General features: G+C 35.1%; 1 protein-coding gene across 1 annotated transcript; it reads left to right on the top strand.

The window, feature by feature from the left end:
- Positions 1-18163: 18163 nt before the first annotated feature.
- On the top strand, positions 18164-22371 carry LOC145099140 (uncharacterized). The gene is made up of 10 exons (XM_079036727.1): positions 18164-18814; positions 19218-19871; positions 19956-20039; positions 20215-20316; positions 20461-20559; positions 20649-20759; positions 21454-21846; positions 21939-21980; positions 22081-22157; positions 22257-22371. The coding sequence occupies exons 1-10, from the start codon at positions 18164-18166 to the stop codon at positions 22354-22356; spliced, it is 2313 nt and encodes a 770-aa protein (XP_078892853.1). The 3' UTR covers positions 22357-22371.
- The last annotated feature ends 2343 nt before the right edge of the window (positions 22372-24714 follow it).

Below are 24714 nucleotides of genomic sequence, written 5' to 3'. Positions count from 1 at the left end.
GTCCTATAGATAAAGGATAATATATTCCTCCATTCTCAAGATATCTTATAGATACAAGACATGAATTTCGATCATTCTCTCTATATTGTTTCCTCGACTTCCGATTTATGAGGACTGACAACAGACTATAATTGAACACATCAACTTAGTCCCGGCTTGGCCAAGCACTTAGGGTGTCATCACTAAATCATCGATGGGCCCACATAAATCGCTTTTTTCCCACTTTGGGTAAAAGGAATGGATAAACTTCGACTCATATGCTCGCTTGCATTCACTTATCGAATCACACACAACAATAAGTTTTATAACACCAAGTTACTGGTGCGTTTACTTATCATCAATGTGTAACCGACCAGCAAATAACAACTCACATGTCTCGGTTTCAAGAATATACAATACTATCGACTCATAATCATTCTTGATAAAATCCATGAAGTGATTCTTGTGAGCGTGGGTTTAATCCAATACTCTAATCTTATTAAAGCACTCATAAACTCTGCAGCAAACTTGTGCTATGTCTAAACTTTTATACAATCTATAGACTCTTCATGACAGTCTTCATTCATACCTACTTCCAAAGTATGACCGAATGTGGAGGTTCGAATAACCTAGTTATTCTGGAAGTCAAAACATGCAAACTGAAGCACAACAGTAATACTTAATCCTATATGGCCCCAAACTTGAGAGAGTAAATAAAACACTTCTATTTAACACCATATTGATTACTCATTATTTATCATATAATGTTTCGGATAATCAACTGATTACTTGAATTACAACAACAATTGTCTCATGCTCCATGCATGCACACTTTGTTTCCTATGGTCCATGAAATAGATCCATTGAAAACTTTTCCAATGATGCTCATTTCACAATTCCTAATCCTCATCATTAGTGTAAGAGCACGAGTTTCTTGCCACTACTAGAATATTTTAGATTCTAATATTTTATGCAACGATCCTTTCATAAAGTCATAGCACAAAAGTCACCAAGACTTGCCTAATGAAAATACAAGGTTCTCTATCAGAAATTGTTACAAAACAATTCTATAGATGTAATGTCTCTCACTCAATGTACATTCCTTTGAACATCCTTTTTTGCATAAAATTTTCTAATCTAGACATAAATTCTTAATTTCCAACTCCCAATATGGAAACGTTTCCATATTTTCCATACGGCAACTCATTCTTAATAGAATCTTATGTATTCATAATAATGTCGATATGGTCAATCCATCACTATACTTCCAACTACTCACAAACAACAAATCCTTGGTGAACCTTAGATCGTTCTTTGATAGTTGTTTAATTATTTTAGTCAAAAACCGTTCTAGTCCCTTTTCCCTCTTAATGCGCTAAGCATTTGGAAAATTTTTAGAATGGTCAAATATTATAGAATTTGCAATCGATCATATATCCGAAGCGTATGGGACACGATGCATAATGTCTTACATAAAGATATGATACTTTATCAATCTTCTGCCATAATATTTTATGTGTCACGTTCTCACTATTCGAACTATGAGGAGGGATGCTGTAATCATAATTGAAATTCGAGAACACACTATGTATCCTTTGATTAAATTTATTAAAATTTCTCAATCTATGCTTTAGATTTTGAAACGAAGTATAATATTCTCTCCCTTAATTATAGCAAAACAACTTTTCAACCCCTACAACTCTTCAAAGTGAATCTTTGTTTTCAATAATTAATATTGCTAATTTGCAATACTTGACATAATAATCATCCTCCCACTAACACGATGATTATTACCATATAAACATAAAACTTATGCTCCCACTAGCTTTGACATATATTCAGAAAACATCTGAACTTCCAGAAAACAATGCTAATTGAATTCCTTAAGTTCATATTTCTAAATTCCTGATGCTTTGATAAACCTTTATCTAAGCTTCTTAAACTCATACACCTCTGCCTTAGAAAGCACACATGTGTGTCTAAAGAAATTCAGAACTTATGTTACTAAGTCCCAAATGTTCAGACCAATTGCCAAATCTCACAATTCGAACTATGAAAAGGGATGTTGTAATCATAATCAAATTTGAGAATACAATTTTTACAATTGCAATCTTCTTAAAATCTCACTTAGTGAAAGCATTTCATCACAACCATTTTCATGAAGGAGATAAACCTTATGACACTTAGATTTTATGGTGTATGTGTTCCTATCCATGTGAATTTGCCAAAACCAAGGTTTGCGACAAATCCAAACTCATATGGACTGAACTTGTTCAATCTCGATTCCTTGCCTCATGGTAGCATGAATGCTCACCAATGCTTCTAGGTTGTTCACAAGCTCACCCTTACCGTATCAATGTACTTTCCATTGAATAGGGTGCCTTTCCTTTATGCAATCCATTTGAGAAATCATAGAACTCATATTGCATAGTTGACTTAATCTGGAATGGCACAGAAACAAAATTATGTCAACACGATTGGCCGCCAACCTCAAGTCATGTGCTAGTGATTTACTTATCGGTTTATTCTTGATTTGTTCTTGAACTTTTCAAGATAATTGAGACTCCCGCTAACTTCTTGACATATATGATTCTCTTTGTCAAGAAACATTTCTTGACAAACAAATATTCAAGAGTTAGTGTAGTTATTATCAAGACAAAACACTTCACAAAATTGATCATAGTTGGTCTTTGTCTTATCCTAGACATCACAACTTACCAATTTCAAATGTGAAAGAATAAGAAAACTCTTCCAAATTCCACATTTGATGAGTGTTATAAACCTACTTAAGACCTGTTACTCAATTCACAATCTTGCAGTATGACTCTAAGACTCGATATTGGAACGAAGTATGTTTGACTTCTTGATTTAACCATTTCCACAATTCCCGATTCCTCTTCTTGGACATACAAATGTACTAAGACTCATTTAGAGGTTCAATTGAGATATGGTTCTTAATCATTAAGACTTATCATAAAACACAATAAAAGGTACTCTCCCTTCTTCTTAGAATAGAGAAACTTTTATCTTTCTGCCTACTTGATTCTTCTTAGTCGTTCTGCTATTTATTGAAACCTTTTCAATCAACTCAGAATTACACTTAATCTTATAAGTATAACCATATTTACTAACCTTTATTAAATCATGATGAATATGTTTATCACTCTTGTGGTGGACTTGATCAACGCACAACCTAATGTACTCGATCTCCTAGTCCTTCACTTGACACTTTGTCAAAGAATTAATCTAATTTCCAAATATGAAAGTTTTTCATTCATCATGCAATACATGTTGCATGATTCCAAGTTTCCGTCCAATTGAAATTTTGCAATGAGAAACTCTCCCTATTTGGTAAATTCTCGACATTTCCACAAATAGAAAAACAAATAATCACATCCAACTCAACATTGCTAAAAATAGAAATACAAACACCCATTTTCACATACATGCCATTGCAAAGATTAATAAATAAGACAAAATCAAAATTCCTTTTATTGCGGATAAACTTGTCCTTACAATGCAAATCAAATGAAAACTGTGCTATTACATAACTCTTAGAAATCTATCCTAACTCAAGAGTAACAACTCAAAAGTCTGATCTTCGAATCCATGCTGTCGAAATCCATTTCTTCATGTTCAGATTCAACACGCTTCTTCCTTTAAGCTTCCTTTCTTTTCTTTGATCCTACAAAACATCAAAATGTAATCTTATCAGATCATGTATCAAGAATCAAAAAATAGGAACTTACAGAGTTAGTTAATGGATTTTACCTGAAGTAGAGCCATATGCCTTGACTCTCCCATCTCTTAGATCTCTCAGGTAGTTTGGGCAGCTTCGTCTCCAATGCACCTTCTCTTGGCAATAAAAGCAAATGAACTCTTTTTGCACAAAACTTGAGACAATCTCATGCTTAGTCCTTTCTGGACATCCAATGTTGCCAGCGTCCATTGAAGTTTGGGAGTTTGATTCACCAAACAAATTTGCTTGACCAGCACGCCAAATCATTGTTGATTCAACAACTATAAGAAAATAGGTAAATTCAATGAGGGTCACGTAATGATCCATCATATAGTACTCTCTAACGAAATTACTATATGATTCAGGAAGCGACTGAAGAACCCAGTCAACAACCAACTCACATGAAATTTCGACACCCAACATCCTAAACCTGTCAATGTGTGACTTCATCTATAAGACGTGTGCACAAACAGGTTTCCCATCTTCTTGTTTACTTTCCAAAAGGGCTTGAGTTAGCTCGAACTTTTCAAGCCTTCGAACTTGTGGGCCGGGGACAATAATTGGAGGAGGTGGAGGAAGTGAAGCATGATTTCTTGTTCCTCGATCATATCATGGAATATCATCTTCATTTGGAAAACTTGTTCCATGGGATTTGGGAAGACCATAGTTAGATTCAGACATCTACAAAATGGGAGAAATTCAAGTCAAGTTCATTAGAATCCTTGATGTAACACCCAAATGAAACATCAAGGCTTGGATCCAACACAATACTCTACAACCTAGAAAAGGGATGTCGTAATCTAGTTGTAGAATATTTGAAGGTAGGTAAATGACGATTTACCAATTTCCATCATGAAAAACGAAAAAGAAATGATTGAAACTCCTAGATCTTTTGAGATTCAATGAACCTTTCAATGGCATGTTTAATCTCGATTATGCTCTTCAATTTTGTGACTGGGATGCCGAGGATCACAAACAAGGTGTGAATAACCATGCAAATCACATGGTGCACTCAATGCTACTATCACCTAATCAATGTGCCGGTTAGCGACACACGCTCCATTGATCTATGATAAACTTCGAGCCACCCTTCACTACCAATGTCAACCCCAAACTAGTGTGCCAGTTAACCACACACGCTCCACAAACGTTTGACAAGGGTACGAAGTGTAATTCCATGGATTAGCATACAATTTCACATTTTGCCTAAAGTAACTATGATTTGGGAATTTGTAAAAGCATGTAGTTACTTTGTACTTCATTATACTTATAATGGAAGGTTTCTGTCCTATCCTACCTGTTCGGCTAACGACCCTCCACTAGTCAAGAGTGTAGTGGGTAAGAGTGGATACCCATTCAATCGCCATTTTATAGGCAATTTCCTTAAACACCCCTTATAGACCAACTTCGTGAATGAGGTCTACTAACGGTAAGACCAACTCTTTACTCATATATATAGTATTAGACTTTTAACGTTACATATATATAGTATAGGGTGTATTTTACACTTTTAAAATACTAGGTGGTTTTATTAACTTTCTCTTTTAATTTAAACTTTTAATTAACTTAACAAAACCATGTGGGTGTAATTTGAACTTTTCAAAATACTGGGGTTTTAGAATTTAAATATTACATAATTAAACTATTAATCAAAATTTTAAATTCCAAAACTTGAGGGCAAGTTTTGAAACTTTTCAAAACATTTGGGTTGAACTATTTAAATTTAAAAAAAAAACTTTTAAGTTCAAATTTAAACTAGAAAACCTAAAGGGAAAAATTGAAACCTTTTCACAACATAATTCAAATCTAAAATTACGAATTATCAATCTTTATCTAATAAAACAAAAGATTATCTAAATTTTGACAATTATCTTCTATTTTGGCAAGGATAATCTCCAAATATTGATACAAATCGTTTTTTATTAACAAAATTCGTTTTAGGTAATTATCCACAGCCAAAACAGGTCAAAATCCCAAAATCTACTCCATCTGAGTCTCTGACTCGTCAAGTCGGGCTTGGACTCGTCGAGTTCACTATGGCCTTGGCGAGTTACCCAGATGACTCGGCGAGTCAACTCGAAAAACATCAAAAAATTCAATTTTCAGCCAAAATTCGATCAAATAAGCATCAAATTCACTAACAAACAGCCCTAGTCTCTGATAACACTGACCGGTTTAGAGCAATACATCAATCCTATGGTGTACATGCAAACCCTAATTGTTTTGGATTTAGTTTGTCTAGAGAACATGCAATTGATTATCCAAAGTCGTAAACCCTATATCTAATAAACAATAACTAAAATTAGGGGCTAGATCTTACCTTTGATTGTTATATAGCAATAACAATCAATCATTGACTTCAGAAAGCTTAGTGCCTCAAGTGTTGCGCCTCTAATGGAATCACAAACACCACTAAGCAACTTGGATGAAGAGGGAGGAGAGAGCAGAACCAAAAATAATCCAAAAACCCTAAGGGAATCATTCACCACGTTTTTGGGGCTTAGGGGATCTTTAAATTGGTAGGCAATTAGGGTTATCTAACAAGGAAACCCTAATTTGACTGCTTAAGCCCTAAGTAGTCTATAGACTCCTTCTTTGAAAGCCTTGGACAATTTCTAATGGGTTTCCCCATAGATTTCGTCCACTACACCTTCTATGGAGTCCACAAGCCCATCTATGTAATTATCTTATAATTACACAATAAGTCCCTTAAGTTTAATTAATCTCTTTTAGCCACAAAATTAATTCTGAATTAATTCTAGATTAATATTAATTAAACATTATGATTTCTCCTTTAATATATTATTCTCATAATATTTTAATAAATCATAATTAATCCTTTCTCTCCTTAATTCATCCTTCATATTGCTATTGTGAAGGCAACCCAGAAGGACTTAGACACTAATCCAACAACATCAACATGATTCCGTAAGTATGAAGATTGCCTAATTCTGACTCTGTATAAAGAAGTTTTGATTTTTTGAAGTTTCATGTCGACATAGTACAACAATGTGCAACACTTAAATAGAAATATACATTGATTAATTGTTAGCCAAAACAATATAAACGAGAGTTGAAGATCTCGTAAATACGAATCCGTCGATATAAAGACAGTTGAGAATAGAGTCCGTATGAATGAATTATCATTATTGCACATATTTTAACAGTATGTCTCTATAAAAATATGAATTTAAAATAGTGTGAGAATTACCTGATGGGATCCAAAAGAAAGTTGCAGTACTCAGAAATGAATACACATGGATATAAAGAACATAAAAACAGAGCTCGTATGTGAAAGATATGATTTATAAAGATTTGAAAAATACATGTTAAGGTGATGACATGGCGGCCCGAGAGCATGCCACATGGAAAGTCACAAACACTCTTAACCACCTTGGAACTAACCTACCACGGCCTTGAAAGCTGATGGCTACAATGTGGAGAGTCTCAAGGACTATTCTTACACCGAATCAACACATGTCACTAAGAGAAGGTGATACGTGGTCGATACCTAGTAAGATTATAGAACACCTCAGGTAAATCAGGTGTCGAAGATAGGGAACAAAACTAAAATAACAACTTCTTATTAAACTAAGAAACAAACTATGATTGGGGGTTTTTACTAATTTTGCAAGATCAGAAGAACTTACTATCAACTAAAATATTAATCAAGCAAAGAAAACAAATTAACTTCAAGAATTAAAGAGTACTTCTGCTTAGATCCGATTTCACCTTCTCCTATGGTTGATTTATAATGGATGGATTATATTGATTATGAAATTGTTAACTAGCGATTATGATTAAATATATAGACTTACCAATTTGTGAATTAACATGCAATGCTCATGCACAAGTTAAACACTAAATTAATAATAAGCAGAAACTGGACTATGAATGATAAAAGTTACTTTTCTATGATCAGGTTTAGTAACCAAGCATAAATTAACATTAATTATGCTCTCTAACACATTTAAGGTTACTAGCTTAATTACTTGATCTATGATGCGATTAATCCTAGCTTTAATTATTTAATGGTCATAAAGAGACAAATCCATTCAATTAATATGATCAAATATCACACATAATCTGATTAATGAACAATATAAACTCGAACTAAAACATGTTAGGGTTTAAACTATCAAACACAAGTAAAATCAAATATAAGCATCGAATAATCAAAATCAACACATATGGATCAAGTTTATCTTCAGCAAATAGAAGTAAAAGGGTTTTAGCCTCTCATTCTAGCAGAAAAGAACACAAAATCCATGTAAAATAAGCTAGATATAGTAATGATTAGCAAACAAAATGGATTGCATGCTTCCCCATTCGACTTAATGTTTGGGATTTTATAATTTCCTTATATCAGTTCACCATGTCATGGTTGGACACCACCACATCATCGCCCCTATTTAAATCCCATATTCTCCAAGCCAACTGACTAGTAGAGAATCTTCCCTTCACCACATTGTGTTTGATAATAACCAAGACGTGGTCATTTGTCTTCAAGTCTTCCTTTTTCCTAGCTCCCCTTTTGTTGCTTCTAGCTCCTCATGTGCTTCCTTTTCATCCCGAGCATATCTTCTCTGCTACAAAACCTATTTCAAATATAATAAGTTTCTTTTGTCCCAAAATAAAAATAATTGTAGCTAAAACTATAAAATATGTGCATTAAATACATAATTAAATATACACATATCAAAATATCCCACACTTGTCATTTACTTGCCCCAAGCAATACTGATTTGATTATTATGATATAAAGACTTTTGCTACCAACATCGCACAAGAAAATCCATTTTGAGCCTTTCCCTTACTCCAAGAATGTAATGCATGGATTTGTGTCTAAATTTTCCTAAAAACCTCCTCAATCCTAAATACTCACAATCTTTGGAAACACTTCCCTACTTCTTTTGAACAGTACTGATTTTATGTATCCCTCCAAATATATCGCCAAAAATATTTCTTAACCTCAAGGTAATTTTTGGTTAAGCGCCGAAGCATAGAAATGTAAAAATAACCTAGAAATAAGAATTACAATAAACATCTTGGCAAATTTTGCCTTATTGTTGAGTCTTCGACTTTTTGGAACTTTTCTTCATGATATTTCTTGATCTTCATAGCTAGGTAGACTCTTATTCTCTCAAACTTTTTCAAATTCTTCATCTTCTTCTTTTTTCTCAAAACTAAAAAATCCTATAAAAACATATGCTTCAGCAAGGGAACTTAACGTCATCCCTTATTGGTTAGAGGTATTACTCTAAGGTGCAATAACTACCTAAGCACTCGTCGATACATTTAACTTGCATGATGCTAAACATAATGTGGCCCTCAAACTAAGCAAGGTCGTGTTTTTGTTCCATGATTTCACTATGATAGGGAAGCCACAAATACATTATAACATACATTGGATCAAATGATTATTGAAACTTGCATCGGATTGTCCCACACAACACTAGTAACCTAGATATTAACATCATAATTTTTTTAACTAGATTTAATTTTAGATTATTGTCTCAAACATTTCTATTAATTTTTTTATACTAGTCACTTTTTTCAATTTTTTCAATTTTTTTTAATTTGTATGCTTGTATTCCTATATTCAACCCGCTACCCTTAACATAAATGATGCAATTTTCCCATTACATGCTAAAACAATAATAGAACATAAAATTAAAGAGTAGATATTGAAACAGACTCCCCTGGGATAGTAGTGACGAGATCGAATTGTTGAAAGTGTGTGGAAATCTTGGACTTCTTGTATAATGGTTGGAAACAATACTTCTGGATCTTTTCTCATGAATGCCAATGTGCTGGATTGAAATAAACTGAAGAAGCATCTTCAAAAAGTGTGTTGAACCTCTACCACGACGTGGTATAGTAATGTCACATCGTGGTGTCGAATGAATAGTCGTATTGGTCACGAATTATAAGATCGCCACAACATGGTCAAGTGATGCCACATCGCGGTGTCTGGTCGGATTCAGTCATGATACAATCGAATGCCAAAACGTGGTGATGATGGAAACATCGTGGTTTCTTCTCAAGTGTCTTTGATAGCCAAAATAATGGATCGTTTCTTTTTAATTGCTTAGGACCATTCCTGACTATTTCTTTCCGTAATTTTTTTTTAAAACTCTTTGCTTCATCTTGTGGGGAGCGCCCACTTATTTAAAATATCGTCTTCAATTATAATCTTTACAAATCGCACGACTTCGTATATTAAGATCCTTCACTGCTTCACATGCTTACTACAAAATAAAATCAAAAGACTAGAGAAACACATGATCATTCGGTTAAACTAACATAAACACTAAAAATAAAAACAAAAAATGAAAAAGAAATCAAAAGGAAAAGAAAATTCATACTCTAAAAGATTGGGTTACCTCATGAAAGTGTTTATTTTTTAGGAGTCATGAGTCAAGCTCCTTTTTTCTCTTTCCACTTGTGCTTGTATGCTTGAACCCTTCTATTGTATGCCTTCTTTGAAATTTCCTTCTTCTTTTGAGTAGTGATTTCTTTATGTTTACGCTTCACCCCTTTGTTCTTACCTTTCACGTTTTTACTCTTCTTCTGATCTATCTCCATCTTGACGATTGTTGTCTCCTCTAATTCCCCACCCATGTCTTTATCAATTATCTATACTTCTTCATATAAATCATCTCCCACTTTATAACTTACCACTTTCACTTGAGCCTTAGGTTTAGTGAACACAATCATCTCAAACGTCATAGGAATTAAGGCTACTAGTTTAGAACATTTGAAATTTGCAACATGAAGCTTCTCCCAAACTTTTAATTCCTCTTACATCATATTTTCAATTTGAAATATATCATTAAGATCTTATTCCATATCACCCATCTTTTACACTTCATCTCTTCGCATTTTATCACTTACTTTTTGACTCATTCCAAAAGTAACTTTCTCATCTTCTACACGAAGTGTGAGCTTTGATTCGTGGATATCAATAAGAGCTCTAGCGGTACTCAAGAATGGTCTTCCCAAAATCATAGGAAGTTCTTCATCTTCTTTCATATCCAATACCACATAATCAACTGGAAAAACAAATTTTCTCACCTTCACCAGCAAGTCTTCAATGATTAATCATGATGAAGTGATCGAGTGATCTGCCATTCAAATTGTCATCCTTGTATCTTGGAGCCTCAGTAGACCGGGTTTCTTGTAGAAAGAGTATGGTATAAAATTAATGATTTCCCTTGAATTAGCTAAAGAATTTTTAAAAGTAGAATTGCCAAATTCACAAGGAAAAGTTAGTTGGCTTGGATCTCCCATCTTGATTGGCAATCCATTAATGATTGTAGCTAAACATAACTTATTTAGAACTATTGTTGATTGTTTTTCCAACTCCTTATGAGTAGTCATACCATCTTTTGCAAACTTGGTAAGATTAGACATTGATTTCAAAGAATACTTAAGGGCTTGAGAAAAGAAGGTCAACAGAGGCTGATACAAATTTAAAAGTGAAAATTTTGGATCCACCCATAACCACGATGTGGTAAAGTCACCACGATGTGGTGAATCATTAGAATGAATCCAAATTTTCTCTTTTAGCTTCGGGTTTGCTGTCTTCCAAACACAAATCTGGCTTGATAGTAGTTGTTTCATGGATCAAATATGCATTAGAATGAATTTCTTCTTCAGTGTAAATCCCTATTACATGAGGTTGTGATTTTAGGTCTAAATTTCGAGGTGGCAATCTTTCATTAACAAGTGGTTTTAATTGACCAACTTGAGTCTCTTTGTTCTTGATGGTTCATCACATTAGCATCAGTAGCATCATGCCTTTTTTTTTCTGAGGCTTCCGTAAACTTACGAAGTACCGACTCAAAAATGTGAGAGCAATAAGCATGATAGAAATATTCTATAGTGAATAACGTGAAATAAATGACAAGAACAATGATCAAAATAGTTTCAAATGCTTGTATTATAAACAACCCTAGAAGTGTTTAATAAGAACTTATTTGTAAGAGCTATGTAGGGCGACTAAACGGTAACCCTAATAATACATGCAGGCAACATTTATAGGCTAGACGATTAGCATAAACACGAGAATGGACAAACCCATCTTGGTAAATGTAAACCTATACATGACATATTTGACACAACATTAATAAGCCCAACAATCTACCACTTTGTGTCAAATTGTGAAGGATATCTTTCACTGTGGTTTCTTCTACACCTTGAACAATCTTCGCATCAAATTTAGAATTGTGTTCCTAATAATGAGGTACCACTGAATCATATCAGAAAACATTTCTGATCATCAGTGTTGTTGGCTTTGCAAGCTTCAGTCAATCCGAGGATGGAGTTCAGAGAAACAGTTGATTATAAGTGCTTGTTTCTCAAGAAAAACATGTTTTTTAAAACTTTCTAATTTTCCGTCCTTTGGTACACCACACATCAATTATCTTTTCGGATTTTGGCAAGTTTGAACTTATGAAGATCCTCTAATTCGAGCTTGGGCTTCAGAATTGGCCTTTTCTTTAGTACAAATGCTATTTCTATATCCATTATGGCAAGTTCATGAATGTAGCAAATCAGGATCCTCTTCAGGTATGCATAGATGGGTTGAAAAGCCTTTTCATATTTTGACCCAATTAGGAACAGTGAAATCCAGTCATATGGATTCATGCAAGAAAGGTCAGTTAGGGTGAACTCATCTTCAATATGACTTGTTTCTCGGAATCCTTTAAACTAAATGTCTGTGAAGTCTTCATTCAGAACAAGAGCATAACCATTCAGACCAAAAATCTTATTTGAACTCCAAGTCTGGAACTGAGGTTTTGCATATTTAAGATAAAAAAAAGAGCTTATGATTGACATCATAGTCCGAGAGTGGTGCCTTCTCAATCCTCTCAAAACATCTAAATAGAAATGCCCTCGGAGTTATAGGAAAACCAAGTTGAGATTCCAAAGAGTTGTCCAGATCAAAGGAAACCAAAGGCTCCAACCAATGGATGTTCGGATCATCGATAGCCTCCTTCTGAATTCGTTCCATTGTCCATGGAGGAAACATGGATTTAAGAGTCTCAAGAGCTACTTTGGCAACTTCAACTTTCTTTTCCTTATCTTCAAACTCTTTTCATTATCAAGCTCCTTATCACGCTTCTTTCTTACTAGCTTTTCTCCTTCTGAAAGCTCTTTGTAGGAACCCAATTTTATACGAATGGTGGATGCGGAAGAATAATATTGAGATTTATCATGTATCAAAATATAAAAATATGAAGAACATGATGAGTATTCTTTGAAAGATAAGAAATAAAAGAAAGATAATAATAATAATATTCATGTAGAACAATGGTGGGAGAGAAAACTCTCCCTAGGTGGGAGAGATCCCACCACTTTCTCTCTCTAGAGATTACATTTTAGAAAAGATGCATTAAAACAAAAAGACCACCTCTCCCTTTATATAGGAGGGAGAGATAAAATACACCAATAATACAATAAAGGGAAAAATATAACCTAACTATCACTCATTATTTGTAGAGCATTTCCATGCTCCAACATTCTCTCCTTAAATGCTTACAAATGATGAGAGATACAATAAGTGATACAAGGATATAATACAGTAATCCGACTAGCAAGTGTGGTAATAAAATGAAACATAGTGAGAACCAAATGTTGAAATGTCTCTGAAACTCTAAAGTGTCTGTGTAGTCTAAAACTGACAATGAATCTCTAAAAAATGAAGGTCTTTGGCTTCAAAGCACAACCAATGAAGCAGAAAAAATAAAATCCAAATCTTCAAACTAGTCATAATCACCGGAAGAAGAATATCACCATGAGCAAGTAGAAGATCCAATAAAAGAAAAACTTAGGCTTCAAAAAGTCTGAAAAACATCTCGAGTTATCGAATCATAATACACGAAGATTCTTCAAAGAATAACTTGTTAAAAATGTGAAGCATCCATAAAATGAAGTCCGGATAAAAATAATGTGAGTCCAAATACATGTTCCAACAATGCCAAAAATTTTGATCCAAGGATCAAAAATAAGTGCCACGTCACATAGCCAAAATAATCTTTGTCTTTAACATGTCACAAACCCAAACTCGAAAAATCATAAGATCTGAACCAAATTAGTAAATAAATAATCGTCTTTTGAAGTCTTCAAAAATCCAAACTGAAACAATCATAATAACCAAATCTAGATGATATTCTCTCCTTATTTTTGATAACCAATGACCGGATATCAAAAATCAACAAATCATCGGATGGAGAGTGTTGGATACCAAGATCTAAGAGAGCTCTCCCTAGATGTATGAAGGGTCTTGATAAGACACGAGAAATAGAGTAAAAGAGATACTATGCGGTCATGAGAAGGCGGGTGATATAGTTGCTGCAGCTGTATAAGCAAATACCATAGAACGAAGAATCCCTGCATGAAAAATATCTCTATTGTGCTGAAACTATATCAAAATATCCAAGCTGCGGTGTTGGAACTCTTGAAGTTGTCTTCAATAGAAAATAAACTCCACATGCTCAAGACACATGATTCGTCAACCGTAGTTGCGGTTCAAGGAGGTGTTTGCGGATGGGAAGAAGATACGAATGGAAGATGGGGTGCACCAAAGTCAACATAGTAGAGTGGGGACGATGCGAAGTCAAAGGAAAAGACTGCGTTGCGATGGGGCAGGTTGTGGTCCGAACCGGAGACAAGAAGGTTGCGGTCCGAACTGCAGGTGAAGATGCGATCCAAAGTGAAGTGGGTAAGTTATTGCATCCGAAGCTGCTGATCTGAGACTGCGGTCAGAGGGCTAGGAAGCCTGTGGGCTTCTCGGCTAGGCTAAGAGGTTGCGGACCAAAGATTAGCTGAGAGGGTGCGGACCAAGGACTGAAAGGGGCTGCGGGGAGGCTTCTTAGTAGGCTTCGGTAGGCAGTTTTTAGTTGCAGTTCGGGTTTCCGATAAGGGCTGAACAGGTGACGAAAAATGGTATTTTTTCATGAAAAATGGAATTGCAAAGGCCATTTATTCGTATTTTAATAAGGTAATCTTTTATATAGCATTTTAAGTCAAAAGTTGGTCTTAGGAAGGAAAAAATAAGAGTGTGCATGTGGGTTTTTAAGGACAAAAGGTGATGGGATAGGACTATGTCACATGTTTTTTACTTGGGAAGGAAAATATGAGTGCAATATAATTTACCCAAAAGAGCAAAAAGGACAAAGTGCTTTATATAACACATATTAGGTCCATTTTTCTTCAAATCAAATATTCACTGCAAGAATATTGTGAAGTAGAATAACTTCATATCTCAATGAAGAATTGTTGGGTAAAAAGAAATACACCACTTAAGAAATAAATAAGCCCAATATTGTGTCTTTTCATCCAAGATTAAAGAAACTCTTGGAGCATAAATTCTTCAACTTTTGAGGGACCAAACAATTAATTATCTTCCTATTTTCCTTCATATCTTCAACACCAACCAAATAAGAACTTGAAGAACATATTCTCCAACAGAAAAATTGAATGGGTAGCAACACCAAAAATTTTCTACTAAGTAAGAATCACCCAAAAAAATAGAAAACTCATTAGAAATTTCCGGTTTGAGACCCGGAAATTCTTTTCAAAAACACAAAAAAATTCAAGATAATCACCGAACGGGAGTCGTTCCATTGAAATAATCGTGAGATCTTCAAGGTACGACTCTGATACCAATTGTAGTGTGACAACCTGAAATTTATTCTGTCACTATATCCCATTTCCGTTAATAAAACTCGTCTTTATCAAACTTTTCTATTAGCATTTGGATTAGTTTATTTAAATTGTGACTTTTATTATTACTTCATGAGTGTCCAAACGAATTAGAAACACGTGAAACACCCTCGAATTCTTTTAAAAAGATTTCTAGTTTACGACCAAGACGGGTTACGAACATTTAATCGGGTACGACCATGAGCTCCGTTTAACGTCGGTATCGAGTAGATTTCCATTGGGCCGCAAACTCAATCCCTATATAAGGTATTGAGTGGTCACCAATTGAAGCTTTTTCCACCCTCATAACACTCTTTCTCTCTCTACTCTCTCTACAAGTTGATTTTGATCCAAAAACGCCCCTTTCAAGCTCCAAAAATCATAAGTAATCCTTCCTAGCTTATTGTTTAACTTGGCATGCATGCAAATCCGTGTTTAATTCATCCAAAACCCTCAAAATCATGTGTTTACGGCCAAGGAACACCCCAAAACCGTAAACACCCATAAGTGAGGTTTTGAAGCCCCAAAACACTTCCAAATCTTTTCTAGTCCTTAGCTATGACTTAAGGACTTGCATGTATGAGCGTAGAAACCCGAAATCATATCATTACGGGAGTAAACATGAGTTTATGGCCCAAGAAAATTCTTGGACTGTAAACACCTCTTCATAGACCATAAACACCTTTTTAAGGTGTTAAATTGGCCTTAAACACCTCCTATGGCTTGGATTAATGTCTAGAATAATCACCATCGAAGTAGGAACCTTAAACATCAAAGAAACTAAGACCTTAAGAGATTACGGCCATAAAGCCCCCAAGGATTGGTCCCTTGGCCGTAAAATCCTTTAAGGAGGACAAATGGTGCCCTAACTTCCCTCTATGGCTTGTATAATGAACTAGAAACATGTATGCTTAACCTAGAACCATCAAAACATGAAGTGAGGGGACAAGTAAGAGTTTATGGCCATAAAATCTATGTTTATAGCCGTCAACTCCCCTAATTGGTCCAATTGAAGCCCTAGTCTCTTCCTATGCCCTTGAATCAACCCTAGAACCTTCCCTTGTGCAATATAAGACCTTTAATCATCCAAAAACACTCCACCCATTAAACTCATGAAGATATGGTCTTTGGGCCAAAATCTCCCCTAAGAGTTTACTCTTGAAGAGTAAACTCCATAACTAAGCCCTACAACCCTTAGATGCAACTCGTATCATTCCTAACACTTAAGATAAAGTGTTTTCGAACATCGAAGTGTATTATCTTACTTAATTAGTGGTTCAATTTTTAATTAGATACAATTATGTATCTTCTCATGTTACATAGGATCCTCGCGCGTGTTCAAGCCCTAAACTGACACTTAGCATCCTACTCGGCACATTCTTGTCTGGTGAGTTCATACCCCTACACCTTTTCCGTGTATTTCATGTTTTCAGGGGGGGTAATACAAGAAAAAGTACAAGGAAATCTTATACTCAAACTTATTATTTCGTATGAAATGTTACATGTTTAGTATGCTTTTAACAAAGAATACCGTATTACCAACCGTTGAACTTGTAGAGTTAATTTTCAAACTAATCGTGAAACTCATTATAAAATATTATATTTTATATTTCACAAAGGATTTTATACCATTCATAAAACAAGATTTTCCAAATTATTACTAACGTACAATTCAAGGATAACTAGGCTTTCAGGGAAACTTTACTTAACGATACATGTATGGTAGATACTTGTACACTTCATTCCGGATCGATAACCAACCACCAACCTTTAAGGAAAATAAGGGTTTTTCCTGGGATAACTTAACTTTTCATGAACAGGTTGTTTAACTAACGAATAACAAAACATCTTATATAAGAAAATATGGAATTTTCTTCGATAACAACTTTTCATAAAACCAAAGGAAGACTTATTCTTTTACCAGAAACAAACCGCTTATGAACTCACCAGCTTTATGCTGATATTTTTAAAACTGCTTGTATTCTCAGGTTCTCGTTAGACAGGTATCCTGCTTTCTTTTGGAGAAGACGGAGCGTATAGAAGTCTCGTCTTTACTTTTGTTATACTGATGTATATCTAAAACATGTATTACTTTGCTTTCAAACAAATGTAAACTTTCTATGCAATGTAATGGTTGTGTTTACTTTGCTTTCTATGTACATTGGCTGTGATACTTTACATGACGTCCTTCGCCCCGGAACGTTTCCGCCATTGGTTTCTGGGTGTGACATGTAGGAACACAATTTTATACGAATGGTGGATGCAGAAGAATAATCTTGAGATTTATCGTGTATCAAAATATAAACACTACAAGAAAAAAGGCCTTTTACGACGCGCAAAATACGACGCTCATTGATCTATGTTACGCAAAGGAGAGTGACATTAGAAAAATGTCATCTCTTCAAAAAATTTAAGGATAGAAGACACGCATTATTGCGCGCCCTTAAATTAGTGTCTAAAAAAAACACGGAGGGCACCTATAATAAAATGCGCGTCGTCTAAGGATGTCGCTTTATATTTTTTAATGGAACGCGCGTTCCATCCTTTAATAGTGGGGGAAAGGGGGAAATGAAATTCTGAAAAAATTAAAAACCCCGCCATGCTCTCCTCTACCTTCTTTCAATCGTTCTTCTCTCTCTCTCTCACTCTCTCAATCAAATACCAAAAATCGACTATTGTTGGAACTAGGGTTCCGGTTCTTAGTGAAATCGAAGGTTTTTTGGTCACTAGGCCATGAAATTGATCAACAGTTCACATTCACAAGATGATCTTCCGCCACCGCCATTGGTTCTCCACCGCCTCCGCCCTAGGACTCTATCTCCTCTATCAGGCACTTCTCGCTTTGCATTATCCGCGACTGTAATATCTGCTGCCGCAATTCTTGCTGCATCATCCGTTATCATATTTGATGACAGCGAAATTAAGGAAGAACAAGCGAAGAAGAAACGTTTGCTTGATGATTTCGAACACGCGATTGACCGGTCGAAGGAGTCGTTTAAGAGAGTTGTGAATACGATGAAGCATACCGGCGTTGCGGCGTCGGTTCTATGGAAATCTCTTCGTTCGGTTTTGTCTTCGGCTAACCATGAAGTTTGGTCAGGGTTTGAGGTTAGGGTTGCGGCGTTATTGGCGGATATTGTGGCGGCAAATGAGAGCCGGAGGGCTGCGATTGTTGGTGCTGGCGGTGGTGTGGTGTTGGATTGGTTATTAGAGTCGGTGGCATTGTCCGGAGGGGGAAATTATGGGACTCAGGCCGAGTCGGCTAGGGCTTTAGCGTACTTGATTGCTGACCCTAATGTGTCGGAGGCGGTTCTTGGGAGGCCTCATGCCATTCCCAATCTTCTCAGGTTCATATTCTTTGCTCAACCTCATCAATCCAAAAAGGTATAATTCTGTCATCATTGGACAACACCATATTCTCTTTTGCTGTTTCTTGTGTTAGTAAATGCAAGAGTAATGGTGTGCCCCAAAAAGTAGCTTATAGTTATATTCTTAATTGTTGATTTAGTAATCCTGTTAGTGGCCTTAAATCCTTAATGTTGAATGAGCTCCAACCGGACTCAGTGAGTTCTCCTTTAATTGGTGTATCAGAATAAGTAGTATTTGATTTTGTAGTTTAAGCAACAATTATTAGATGTGCTATTTGTCCACCCTACTAAAGCTACATGCATAAATAACATAATCATAGCTTGTTTGGGAAGTTAGGATTTTGATTAATTTTCTAATGTATATAAGTTTATCCAGAATAACTTTTTATCATATTGATATAGCATTTTCATGAAAGCAGCACCCAAGGCGAAGTTCATTTAACATTTCTGACCCTTCAAAAGGCAGAAGCATGCTTGTTGCAGCAATCATGGATATTGTCACTTCCAATTGTGACAATGTGGACAAAATCAAACTTAAGCCCATGCTATCAGGAACTGCAGCAATGAGAGATATTGCAGCTGCACTTGAAGTTATTGAAGAAGGTGGCATGCACATGGATGAGCCACCTGGCAGCAGCCAGGATGATGATGATGGAACTGGATTAAAGGGCATTGGAATGGAAGTTCTTGGAGGCACTTCAATTGTAGGTCTTTCTACAAGCAATCGATCAATGGAGTTAGATGAATCTAAAGCCACTCACAACTCATCATCTTTCAACAAATTAAACAACACTTCTTCTGTAAACACAACTGTTATCCCTGGACTATGGGATGATTTGCATTCACAACATGTTGCTGTTCCTTTTGCTGCATGGGCTTTAGCAAATTGGGCAATGGCATCAGATGTAAATAGATCCCATATCCAAGAACTCGACTTCAATGGACATGCTGTCATGTCTGCATTGATTGCTTCTGAAAGATCCGTGAAATTTCACGGGAGTTTAGTAGCTCAGTTGTTGTTAAAAGACGAAAATCTCCCCAGAGGCAATCTTGTCAAAAACACTGTTGGTGTGGTATGTTTGATTTAATAACTTATCACTACTTCCAATTAATATTTATTATTATTATTATTGTTATTAAGTTGTCCAATGTTTTAGGTGTTCTACAGTTGCCCACATTTTGGTAGTAAACTTGCAGATATGCCCTGGCGAATGGGTTATGTCTTTCGCCCTGCACCATCGGTACTTTTTTATTTTTATTTTTTTGTCAACTAATTGAAGAATAAATGTGTAATGATTTATCAATTCACTTCCCCTTGGATATTATGAAGAAGCAATGAATGAGAGAAAAGTTATATGATTGGATTGGATTGTTTTGCTTTTTAAGTTGCAAGTATGATTACTTTTGTTTTGTCAGATAGGAGAGTTGAGAAGTGGGTCCACAAGATTAGTGGAGCTTAATGATTTTCTTCACGAGCTACATAAAAAAGGATCTCTTGATGTTCTAAGTTTTTGCGAGGTACTTTCTTTAAATTCTTCATGCACTTACTTTATAACAATGTCATCCAAATACAAAGCAATTTTCACTGCTATACTCGGGTAGAATTTTCAAAGTATTAATTTTGTAATAAGAAAATACTTAATATGTTGTTGTTTTTTGCAGACAAAAGTGACTCCAATAGTTGAAGGGTATGGGGGATGGGCTTTTCGATTGGAAATAGTACCAATTGAATCTGCATATCCTGGATATGGGGAACTTGTTGTAAGTTTTATTTAGCAAATGACTATTTTACCCTACTTATAATTTCTACAAAAGTGATGCTGATTTGGATACGCTTGACTTGTTGGCAGGTGTTGGAGTCGACAGATCATGTTAATTCATGCAAGCCCATCACCCGAACAGATCCTTCTTACAGTGAAACTTTGCAATTTTTGCACAAACTTAGAGCAGCATCATCATATCGATGAAGAATTATGTATATACCATAATAGTTTTTATCATTTATGGTATGGTAGACCCCTCCTCACATACATAAACATAATCATCATCATCATCCAAAGAGTCACTGAGTGTAAATAACAAAACAACAGGTACTAAAATCTTTCATTATTTTACAATCACAATCCCTCATCCTACCTTATTGTAAATTTATCATATCTCAATATATCATTTTTTTCTTTTATTGTGATATTTGGGAAATCATCTTTTTGACATTTGTTTACCTAATAATTAATTTATGTGGGGGGAAGTTTTGTATATTTGGTAATGGGTTTTGTCGTTTTGATGAAGATCATCATGCATGTAACGTAGTTGTGGTTGCTTTTTGGTGTTGGGAACTTTGTCTTTTATGCTTTAAAATTGATGTGATTATTTGTGTACGTAACATACATAGATACATGCGACACTCCAATAATTAGTCAAGTCTGTACGAAACCATACTTCATGTCACAAACTTGCGATCATTCTATTTCAAAACAGATGTGACTTCAAATATATATGGTTGATGAACAATGTGATAATTAATTATTGATAAGCGTACCTCTTACATTTAAAATATCTTCATCGTAATTATTCTTGAAGAAAACTATATGAAGAAAAAAAATCAATGTTTTTTCATTCATTTTATGTTTATATTGTTATATGTTTTTTAAAACTCAAAGCTATGCTAGAGCAACATTGTTGAATATCTTCTGTAATGATGATGATGATGGAAATAGTGGCTCTAAAACTAAAAATCATGGTTGTGCTCGTTATGGTGAGACGGTTTTTTTGATCAACCCTGGAATGAGTCATTGGGAATGCTCTGGAAAAGGAAGGAATAATGATTCTGAAGGTGGATTAGAGAGTCCTTCACTTGATGTTATTTTTGTTCATGGGCTTCGTGGTGGGCCCTACAAGACTTGGAGGTTATCTGAAGACAAGTCATCATCTAAATCTGGGCTTGTGGAAAAGATTGATGAAGAGGCAGGAAAACATGGGACTTTTTGGCCAGGGGAGTGGCTTTCTACTGATTTCCCTCATGCACGTTTGTTTAGTCTTAAGTACAAGGTTTGTGATTATATAAAATTATAAATTGTTTTTGTATAAAAACATGATTGTAAATTGTAAATGAAGTTTGAGTTATATCTTTTGTTTTGCAGACGAATCTTACACAATGGTCTGGATCAAGCTTGCCTCTTCAGGTTTGTGGTGTGTTATTAGAAATATATTTAAAAAATAAATGAGATTTGGAGATGTTTGGTTATTGGAAATGTAAATAAATTGGAATGTGAAATTTTGTAGGAAGTTAGCTCGATGCTGTTGGAAAAGCTTATTGCAGCACGTATTGGAGATCGACCTGTTGTATTTGTAACTCATAGGTTGAAATATTTAATTAAGAATGAAAGAGAAAAAACAGAAGAATTTCTCTTTTAGCCATTTTGGTATTCTTGTTAATATATTATTATATTGTATTGCAGCATGGGGGGATTGGTTGTGAAACAGATGCTACATCAAGCAAGTGCAGAAAACAGAGGCAATCTTGTCAAAAACAGTGTTGGTGTGGTATGTTTGATTTAATAACTTATCACTACTTCCAATTAATATTTATTATTATTTATTATTATTTAAAGTTACAGGACATGAGTATCGGCACATCATGGAACATTTAGGTTAGTTGTTGTTTTTCCTCTTGGTGATCCATCAATGAAGTGGCCAACATCATGTAATAACATTTTAGGGGAAGATGTATGTATATGTTTTTTTAATGAATAATGTAATCATATGTATGAATATAAAATACAGTTTGTTATTTGTATGACAAAAAATTTTATGTAATGGATAGTATTTTTTATATATGGTATTTTATTTTCTTGTTATGAGACATTAAATGCAAATTTAATTTAAAAATTAATAAATATATAAATATATTTTTTTTAGAACATTTAAAATTATGATACGCAAAAATGTGTGTCATCTTCATTTATGACATGGCCTTTCTTGACAGGGGCTTTCTTGATACGCATTGCGTGTCATTAACACGCGCGTCGTAAGGTTACGACACGCGAATGCGTGTCGTCTTCCTTTATGACAGGGCCTTCCTTGATACGCATTGCGTGTCGTAACCGCGCGTCGTAAATGCGTGTCGTAAATGCGCGTCGTAAATGCGCGTCGTCTATCTTTATGACATGGCCTTCCTTGACACGCATTTGCGCGTCGTCTGAGCCATTTACGACGCGCAATGAGCGTCGTAAAAGGCCTTTTTTCTTGTAGTGAAAAATATGAAGAACATGATGAGAATTCTTCAAAAGATAAGAAAGAAAAGAGATATAATAATAATATTCATGAAGAACAATGGTGGGAGAGAAAACTCTCCCTAGGTGGGAGAGATCCCACCATTTTCTTTCTCTAGAGATTACATTTTAGAAAATATGCATTAGAAGAAAAAGACCACCTCTCCATTTATATAGCGGGAGAGATAAAATACACCAAAATACAATAAAGGGAAAAATACAACCTAACTATCCCTCATTATTTGTAGAGGATTTCTATGCTCCAACACTATTCATCTTCTTTTTCATCATCACAAATCTTTTCTTTGCCTTTACCTGATGCAGAAGCTTCATTACCCTTCTGAGCATCAGTCTTTGGTTTTACTTCATGTTATTCACCATTTTGGTTTTTCGGCTGAGGTTCCTCCTTGTTTTCTTTTTCTCCCCCTTGTTTCGGAAGAGCATTACTATCTAAAACACCCTCAAGCTGATTTAGCATCGCAAAAACAGGCTGAAGTTTTTCTATAAGATGGTTAACAACCAACACTATGAGTAAGGAGTCACGAGTCTCCACAAGCCTATGCAAGAACTGATTAATCTCAGAAATACAACTTTTGACTACTAATTTCTCAAATTCCAGATCATCAAGGTGCTTGTTTGAATACTGTAGCTTCACTGAAAGAACCTTGGCTTTCACAGTCTTCTCAACCAATTTATCCATAAGGTTGTTTTTTGCTGCAAGGTCTTTCTAAACTTGATTAATCTTAGACACAACAAAGGCATTGCATTCAGAATTATGAACCTTTATTTCAGATCGAACACGAGAAAGTGCTTCCTTCAAAATTTGTAAAGTGGAGCCAAGACCTGCAATAAATTTATTGAAGACTTCGGTATTGCCATTTGAAAAGCGTTTAAAGTCAGCCATGACTTTTGTTAGTTCATAATGTAGGTTTTTTTATAACTTTTGCCGTCGTTTCTGAAATGGTTTTCTCTAAAGCATGACTTGCCTTTGTCGAGTCTTCAAGGACTTTTGCATTTTCCTTCGTAAAGATTTCAATCATTGCTCAGTGGGACTTCAGTATAAACTCATAATTACATGAGGATTGGGATGACTCTAAAATAGAATCCAACTTTTCGTTGAGTTGTTTAAATTGCACTATAGTCATTGGTGCTTCATCATCATGACTAGTTTGATTGACGGTGAAGGGTCCGAAAACAAATTCTTGAAAATTATCTTGATCATCCCCAAAAAAAAAATATGTGGATCAAAATAAAAAGTGGGAGAAGCTGTAAATGTGGCTGGTTCCTTAGTTACACCAATGTTGGTATCTACCCCCGTATCAGATACGTTGACATGAATACCTAAAGTGTGTACCTCCTCCGAAATGAACGTAGTGATAGGGACTTCTAGTGCGCTTGTGATTTTAGAAGTAGGAGGAACAGAAGAATCAGTAAAGATATGTGTAGAAAAAGGAATAGAGATTAGTGGAAGAGAAACACCCACAAAAATCTTCGGTGGTAGTGGAGCAATGGTGATCGGAATTGTATTGGTAATTGGAGAGGATGGAGGAGTGTTCATCTTAGAGAAATCAGAGAATAGATTAGAAGATTTAGGTGGAGTGGATACCTTTAGAATTGGAGTGGTTGTAGGTGGTTCTGAGGTTGC

The sequence above is a fragment of the Lactuca serriola genome, chromosome 4 (assembly GCF_051521515.1).
Source record: "Lactuca serriola cultivar US96UC23 chromosome 4, Lser_US96UC23_V15, whole genome shotgun sequence".
Lineage (NCBI taxonomy): Eukaryota > Viridiplantae > Streptophyta > Magnoliopsida > Asterales > Asteraceae > Lactuca > Lactuca serriola.
This window is presented reverse-complemented; position numbering and strand designations above follow the sequence as displayed.